Raw genomic sequence first — 9,307 nt, forward strand, 5'->3', positions numbered from 1 at the left:
CTTTTTCATATAGTTTTCAACCATGGGTTATTGCAAGATATTGAATATTGTTCCCAGTGCTATACTGTAGGAACTTGTTTTTTATCATTTTATATATAGTAGTTTATATCTACTAATCCCAAACTCCTAATTTATCCCTCCCCCATTCCTCTTGGTAACCATAATTTTGTTAGTTTGTTTTCTTATTGTCTCTGTGAACCTGTTTTTGTTTTGTAAATAAAATCATTTGAATTATATTTTAGATTCCACATTTAAGTGATATCATATGATGCTTGTCTTATTCAGTCTGATTTACTTCACTTAATATCATAATCTCTAGGTCCATCCATATTGCTGCAAATGACATTGTTTCATTTTTTTTTTTATGGCTGAGGATTCTCCTCCACTTCTTTATGCATTTAACTGTCAGTGAGCATTTAGGTTGTTTCCATGTCCTGGTTTTGTAAATACTGCTGCAAAGAACATTGGAGTGTGTATATATATCTTTTCAAATTAGAGTTTTTCTCTTGATATATGCCCAGGAATGGGATTGCTGGATTATATGGTAACTCTGTTTTTAGTTTTTTAAATAAAGTTTTTGTCTTTTAAACACAGAATCTAGTCACACTCACAAGGTAGCTTCTGTTGCCTAATATTTTTTTCTGGTAGTTGGTAATATCTCCATGTTTCTGGTAATGGACAGGGAAGCCTGGCCTGCTGCTGTCCATGGGGTCGCAAAGTGTCGGACATGGCTGACCGACTGAACTGAACTGAACCATGTTTTTTTGCGTGTTTTTTCCAATGAGTCAACTCTTTGCATGAGGTGGCCAAAGTATTGGAGTTTCAGCTTTAGCATCAGTCCTTCCAATGAACACCCAGGACTGATCTCCTTTAGGATGGACTGGTTGGATCTCCTTGCAGTCCAAGGGACTCTCAAGAGTCTTCTCCAACACCACAGTTCAAAAGGATCAGTTCTTCGGCACTCGGCTTTCTTCACAGTCCAACTCTCACTAATTGTCTTTTTCTTCACAAGAAGAATGTGCATTTCTTGAGAGAACAAATTGTATTTGTTCCTTGAAGTTTTCATTACACATAGAGGGGAAAATGAACATCTTTCCCATTTTGGAAGAAAACAGAAGCCACTGACCTCCTACTTTATTCCTTCATTGGTTCCATACTATATTTCTCATTGACAGGAATAAAAATCTAGCTTCTTCCCATTAAAATTTTTATTAGTAAAATAATTTAGAAAAAATTGAAATTAAAGGACTCAAACTTTTCAATGTGAAATATAATTAAAATTCAATTTCTTGACAATTAAATGTTTCACTTTTGTGTTTGTTTTAGCATGTATCTTATGTTGTATCTTATAGAATTTTCCAACTTTATGTAAATCCTCATATTTATATTCATGAAATCATTCACAGTATTCACTCATCTTTAATGTCTCTGTGACCTGAGAAACAACTCTATTCCATTCCCATAGTTGTTTATTTGTGTCATCTGTCTTTATTCCCTAGTCAATCTCATCAAAGAATAACATAATTTACCAATGTTTTCAATACTCCAACCTCTGACTTTTTTGAACCAATGGTGGCTTCCCTGATGGCTCAGCAGTAAAGAATCTGCCTACAGTTCAGGAGACATGGGTTTGATCCCTGGGTCACGAAGATACCCTAGAAAAGGAAATGGCAACCCACTTCAGTAGTCTTGCCTGGGAAATCCCATGGAGAGAGGCATCTAGTGGGCTACAGTTCATGGGGTTACAAAAGTTGGACATGGGTTAATGATTAGAAAGCAACAATCACATACTAATATATATTTAATCTTTGCCCTTATATTTATTTTTTCTTCACAATCTTTCTGTGTTTAGCTATTCCTTTACTAAATTATTGAGACAAATGTTTATCTTACAAATTTGCTTTCTATATACCTTTCTTTTTTTTTTTTTCCTTTAAAATTTTTATTTTATTTTTAAACTTTACATAATTGTATTAGTTTTGCCAAATATCAAAATGGATCCACCACAGGCATACATGTGTTCCCCATCCTGAACCCTCCTCCCTCCTCCCTCCCCATACCATCCCTCTGGGTCGTCCCAGTGCACCAGCCCCAAGCATCCAGCATCGTGCATCGAACCTGGACTGGCAACTCGTTTCTTACATGATATTCTACATGTTTCAGTGTCACTCTCCCAAATCTTCCCACCCTCTCCCTCTCCCACAGAGTCCATAAGACGGTTCTATACATCAGTGTCTCTTTTGCTATCTCGTACACCAGGTTATTGTTACCATCTTTCTAAATTCCATATATATGCGTTAGTATACTGTATTTATGTTTTTTCTTCTGGCTTACTTCAGTCTGTATAATAGGCTCCAGTTTCATCCACCGTTCTAATGAGGTGGATGAAACTGGAGCCTATTATACCTTTCTAATATGTATTTTGAGCACTACATATTTCATCCAAATACTGAAAAGATGTATCCTAAAGCTTTGTTCTGTAGTATTTTTAATTCTTACAATTCAAACCTTCTTTTCTAATAGCCACAGGATTTCTTATTTTGATTCATTGTTTATTTAGAAGTGTGTTTCTTGACTTCTAACCATATAGGTATTTCTAGATTCTATTTACTCAAATTGGCTTTTTCTAGTTTAACAATCTATGCTAAGTAGCACCTAGCAATCCCTGCCATGGTCACCATGTCAGATGTATGCAGGTTAACTGGCCCAAATTCAAGTCAGGAACTTGAGTCTACACTTAACATTTTATCTTCTATACTCACTGTGAGTGAGCAGATTGTTAGTATTTATGTCCGAGATGTATAACTTCTCTGGATTGACTAAGCAGTGCTCAGAGGTGGAACACTTTCATCACTGAAGCAGTGATCACAGATGAAGGAGGGGTAAATATTCTGCCTGCATATGTGTTACAAAAATGGTCTCAGGGAAGAAAGGAGAATCATGGCAAGAATTAACCTAATCAGTGCAAGTACATAATCATTTTTATCCATTATGTTACCTATATTTACATGATCCCCATAAATAATCTGGGTTGGAAATTACTCCAGACTTTGTATACATTTTATATATACAATCCACAAGTACAGTGGTTATAACCTTCATGAGAGGACATGAATTTGGTTAGTAGCAGAACTGAAAAAGGATTCAGCAATGGCCCCAGGCTTGTATGCTGGAATTTTCCATAAGATCCCTTGCTAATTTTCTGTGATATACAACCTCCACAGTATTTCTTACTTTCTTTTAGGTAATATAAAGATTTGATGCTGTGTTATCTAGTTTCCTTTATTACATATAAGATGTCTGTAAAAATTATTCCAAAACACTTTTTAATGTCACACTCATCAATACCATGAGAGTTTTTCAAACATTTGCTGTTTAGTGCCTTCATCTTAAAGAAAATGGAGGTTATTTCCAGCTGTCAACATAGATTCCCCCAGTTATGAAACAAGTAGGCACTTCTGCCCTGTTGACTTATTTGAATCAACATTCCAACACATCCTGTAAATTCAGAAGCTAGCATCTGAAAATCATTAAGGAACACCATGATAAACAGTGTTATTAAAAATTTTTAATAATCAGTATGATATGGTACTTAACAAATATAGATGTCAATTCAGATATGCACAGATAAAGAGATTATGATTACTATATAGTGAACCTCCTGTTAAAGTGGTTTATCTCCTGGGAGACACAATTCAGTGCCTCACAGCATTGCCTATATACATTATTCAAAATTCACATTTCTAGATATCTTTAAACATTTCTGAATATAGTGGTCACTCGTGGTATTTTTTCCTTCCACAATCGTTTTTATTCCACTTCATCAAAGGTGCAATAAACCCAGAGGTTGATTGGTAGAAGCCTAGTATCTTCAGAGACTGATATCAAAGCAGAATTAAAGAACTGATAGTACTAGTAAAAGTAGAGTTGAGTATAGTAGATGTAGAAGATGCAGAATGAAAAGAGATAGACAACTTCCTTAACAAGATAAGTCAATTCTTGGGTCCTAGACTCAGTCACTTGATCTCGATATGCCAACCCCTGGAAAAAGGCAAATGGTACAGGTTTCTCAGATATCATAGGGTAAATCCCTTACTGACATCTAGGAATATTCAATCATGCAGCAATAAATCAAGATTATTTATTCAAGGAATTTGTTTTTCCGAGTACCTTTCTGAAAGCATTCTTCATGTCCTTATTCCTGAGGGTGAAAATAAGAGGGCTGAGGAAAGGAGTAATGACAGTGTAGGGGATTGCTATCAGTGTGTCATCTCCCCCTGATGCTTCTGGCTTCAGATACACAATAGATGCAAAACCAAAGTGGATGATGACCACTGTGAGGTGGGAGGCACAGGTAGAAAATGCTTTCTGCTTGCCCTCAGCTGAAGGGATCCTAAGAACAGTAGAGAGAATGAACACATAAGTGAGTATGATAAGCAGGAAGGTGCCTATCAAGCCTGACACTGAGATTGCTGTTACAATGAATTCTGTGAATTTGCTGTCTAGACAGGACAGCCTCACAACAGCCCTCATATGACAGAAGAAGTGTTTGACAAGGTTGGGATGACAGAAAGAGCCCCTGAATATCATTCCAGTCTCTGTCACAGAGATAAAGAAGCCTGCAACCCAAGCAGAGACCACAAGTTTTCCACACGCCATATTGGTCATAAGCAAAGGATATCTGAGAGGGTTGCAGATGGCCAGGAAGCGATCATATCCCATCAAAGTGAGAATGAAACAATTAGTGCCACCAAGTCCCAAGAAGGAATTCATTTGCAAGCCACAACCTATGACTGAAATGCTTCTGTACTTGACGAGAAGATCTGCCAACATCTTGGGGATAATGGTCAGAGTGTAGCAGGTCTCAGAGAAAGAGAGTGCACTAAGGAAGAGGTACATGGGTGTGTGGAGACGTCTGTCCACCCAAGTTAGACCCATGATGGCCAGATTACCTGTGAAGGTGGGAAGGTAGAGGCAGAAGAAAACCACAAAGAGGAATGTCTGTGCATGTGGGTAAACAGAAAAGCCAACAAGAATGAACTCTTCCAGGACTGTTTGGTTGATCTTCATTGTTTGGACATCTGAAATCTAAAAGAAACAACAAACAAATGTTATATTTTCCAGTATTAGTTGACATTTTTTTCTATGAATGAGACAAATGTTTGATGTTAAAATTACAAACTGATTCTTTTTTTTTAAATGGACATATAATTAATTTACAATGTTAGTTTTAAGTGTACAGCAAAGTGATTCAGTTTTATATATATGTATATTGATATAAACACATCTTATTCAGATTCTTTTCCATCATAGGTTATTATAAGACATTGAGTATAATTCCCTGTGCTATAGAGTAGGTTGCTGTTCTCTACAATTTTACATATAATCATGAAAGTGAAAGTCACTCAGTTGTGTCCGACTCTTTGCAACCCCATGGATTATATAGTCCATGGAATTCTCCAGGCCAATGGGTAGCCTTTCCCTTCTCCAGGGGATCTTCCCAAGCCAGGGATTGAACCCAGGTCTCCCGCATTGCAGGCAAATTCTTTACCAGCTGAGCCAGAAAGGAAGCCCATGAGTGTAAGTTAATCCCAGACTCAATTTATCTCTCTTCCCCACCCCTGCTATCCCTTTTGGTAATCATAAGCTTGTTTTCTAAGTTTGTGAGTTTATTTTTTTTGTAAATAAGTTAATTTGTATCACTTTCTAGAGTCCACATATAAGTCGTATTATGTTTGTCATTTCTGACTGACTTACTTCACTTACTATGATCATCTCTGTCCATCCATGATGATGCAAATGGTATTATTTCACTTTTTTTATGGCTTAGTAATTCCATTGCATATAATTATGTGCTGTGTTCTGCTAAGCCACCTCACTCATATCTGACTCTTTTATCCTTTACTCTGTTGATGGAAATTTAAGCTGCTTCTATGTCTTGGCTAATGTAATTAGTGCATGAATCTTTTCAAATTAACTTTTTCTCTGGATATATGCCCAGGGGAGGGCTTGCACGATCATATAGTAACTCTAATATTAGTTTCTTTAAAGAACCTCTATACTGTTTTCTGTAGTGGCTGCACTAATTTATTGGTTATTTATTGGTTTATTTAGTTTAGCAAAATAACTGTGTGTATAGACATAGGGTATTTTCATAATTTTCATTAACTTTTTTCTTTTTTTTTTTTTTATTAGCTTTTTTCTTCTCTGTTGAGTAACTAATTTCAATTACTTATTATGGCTTTTTCTGGCTTAGTTTTAAAAGGATTTTCTTATCTGATAACTTAAAAAGGACAGAAACTTCTATGATTCATGTCCAGATAAAGGAAATTCATGTGCAAAGGTGACTCAGAGTTGGATCAGATTCTGAACCCTGAAATCACTGCTCAATAGTTAATAGAATCAGAGTTTAACACAATAAATTACACATATGATATTGTATATAAATATCTAATGAGTGAAGGTTGATATTTGACTTCCTAGGAATTTGTGGACTACATTTGGTTGATGGCTTATGATTGTAAGAGAAGTTCAAAACTATTAGCAATTCTTGGAGAAGCGAGTTAGGCCTTTAAATGTTAAAAGTAAAGAACATGCTCCCTTCCTTCTACTCTGAAGAGAGGGAGGGAAGATAGAATACAAAAACCCTTACAATATTTTTGATTAATTAGAATATATGTATAATTGTCAGGTAACAATTGACATTTTACCCATGTCTTCAATGCCAAGCTCAGTATATGAACAAGGTTAATGTTAATGAGTTTATGTGTTCTTTGATAATTCTGCTGCTGCTGCTGCTAAGTCGCTTCAGTCGTGTCTGACTCTGTGCGACCCCATAGACTGCAGCCCACCAGGTTTCCCCGTCCCTGGGATTCTCCTGGCAAGAACACTGGAGTGGGTTGCCATTTCCTTCTCCAATGCATGAAAGTGAAAAGTGAAAGTGAAGTCGCTCAGTCGTGTCTGACTCCTAGCGACCCATGGACTGCAGCCTACCAGGCTCCTCTGTCCATGGGATTTTCCAGGCAAGAGTACTGGAGTGGTGTGCCATTGCCTTCTCCTTGATAATTCTACATCTTATTTTATCTAATCCTCCTTGAACTTCCGTAACATATTTTTCTGTATATTTAATACGTCTCCTCATTTTTGTTTGTATTGACCTGTGATTTTCCCTTAACTACACATCAACATAATTAGTATAGCACACATTTTGTGAATCCTTTCATATGTTCATTAAATTTATTCTTCAGAGCACAAAATAAATAAAATAGGACAACTATGAAATGTATAGACGAGGTGTGATTATTTTATTCATTTTTAGAAATAAGATAATTGCATCTCTGATGCATCGTATTTGTAACAGGAATCAAACTGTTTTGACTTAAATGGTACATTCTTTCTATTTCTCAATATTTCCTCCTTGAGGAAACAGACTATGAGTGATATATATCTGTATTTCTAGAATAATAGAGAGCATTTTAAGAAGAAAATAATTTACAGTAATTGTTGAATAAGTAAGTTTTTTAAAGTTTTTAATATAAGAAATTTCTATTTCACTTTGTTATTAGCAATATACAGTGTGTGATCTTGGTCATTTAGATGAATAGACTTTTCATTATTCATTAGATTTGGTTCAGGCTAAGATTAAGCATTCTCACAGGAGACTTCTCATAGTTTTGATTTGCTTTTCTCTAATAATTAGTGATGTAGAACATCTTTTCATGTGATTTTTGGCCATCTGTGTCTCATTTGGAGAAATGTCTATTTAAGCCTTCCACCCATTTTTTGATTGGATTTCTTGCTTTTTGATATAGAGCTGTATGAACTATCTGTATATTTTGGAGGTTAATCCCTTGTCAGTTGCTTTGTTTGCAAATAGTTTCTCCCATTTTGTGGGTTGTATTTTCATTTTGTCTATGGGTTCTGGAGCTGCCTTTGTTTGAGTTTAACTAGGTCCTATTTGCTTATTTTGTTTTGTTTTCATTAATCTAGAAAGTAGATCCAAAAAGATAGCATCTCACACTGATCCAAAAAGATCACCTCACATCATCAAAAAGTCGACAAATAGTAAATGCTGGAGAGCTTGTCTCCACAAGGGAACCCTTCTACACTGCTGGTGGGAATGTAAATTTTTACAATTACTGTGGAAAACAGTATAAATATTCTTTAAAACAAACAAACAAAAAGCTAAAAATAGAACTTCCATATGATCTAGCAGTCTCAGTCTTTGGCATATATCCAGAGAAAACCCTAATCTGAAAAGATACATGCACCACGATGTTCATTAAAGCAATATTCACAATAGCCAAGACATTGAAGCAAATTAAATGTCTTTCAACAGAGAAATGGGTAAAGAAGATGTAGAGCACACACATACATATGTTTATGTATATATATGTGGAATATTACTCAATATTATTGAATATTATTAAATCTCAAAAAAGATTGAAATAATGTCATTTGTAACAAATGGATGAACCTGGAGATTATCAGAATCAGTGATGTCATACCAAAAAAATACAAATATCATATGATATCACTTATATGTGGAATCTTAAAGAAATGATTCAAATGAACTTATTTACAAAATTAAACAGACTCACAGACTTTGAAAACAAACTTATGGTTAGCAAACAGGAAGCATGAAGGGGGAGGGATAAATTAGAAATTTTAGATTAACATATACTGACTATATAAAATAGATCATCAACAAGAGCCTACTAAATTGCACAGGAAATTCTACTCAGTATTCTATAATAACTATATGGAAAAAGAATCTGAAAAGGAATAAATTATATATAACAAATCACTTAGCTATACACCTGAAACTAACACAACATTGTAAACCAACTAGACTCCATATAAAATAAAAATTATGTTTTTTGCTTTTGTTTTAAACATTTTCATGGGAGAATCTCTCTGGTCACTAAGTGTGAGAAAAGGCAGTAGCACAATCATTTAAATTACAAATGTTTCCATGAATAATTCACAACCTATGGACTCTACCGCATAGGTCCCTTGGACTCTTTTGTCCTTTTAGATCTGACAAGAATTTTATTATTTCATAGTCACACAGGAGTCACATGACCTAATCTTTTCTGTGAAGTCTTTTCCCATTCCTGTTTTCTTCTCTCATTATATCCATACCTTCTTATCTGTGAGTAACTCTCTTCTGAAGAGAAGACTGGAGTATTTCTCTGACTTCTTTCCTAAGCATATATTAAGTTGAATAATATTGAATTCATCCTTGGGCTACATCAATACAGCCTTTTAGGTAAGCCTCCTAGTATTCAAACACAGCATGAGTCTC

The 9,307-nt window shown here is 35.2% G+C and overlaps 1 protein-coding gene across 1 annotated transcript; it reads right to left on the minus strand.

Annotated features, from left to right (window-relative positions):
- Positions 1-4,109: 4,109 nt before the first annotated feature.
- Positions 4,110-5,097, minus strand: LOC147376790 (olfactory receptor 10X1-like). Its single transcript, XM_086393515.1, has one exon. The coding sequence runs from the start codon at positions 5,068-5,070 to the stop codon at positions 4,138-4,140; it is 933 nt and encodes a 310-aa protein (XP_086249641.1). The 5' UTR covers positions 5,071-5,097; the 3' UTR covers positions 4,110-4,137.
- Between the last annotated feature and the right edge of the window lie 4,210 nt (positions 5,098-9,307).

The sequence above is a fragment of the Bos grunniens genome, chromosome 3 (genome assembly GCF_055505025.1).
Source record: "Bos grunniens cultivar Pamir isolate PY7600 chromosome 3, Bosgru_T2T1.0, whole genome shotgun sequence".
NCBI lineage: Eukaryota > Metazoa > Chordata > Mammalia > Artiodactyla > Bovidae > Bos > Bos grunniens.

Coding starts and splice junctions, on each gene's coding strand:
- LOC147376790 (XM_086393515.1), bottom strand. CDS start 5,070: ATGAAGATCAACCAAACAGTCCTGGAAGAGTTCATTCTTGTTGGCTTT.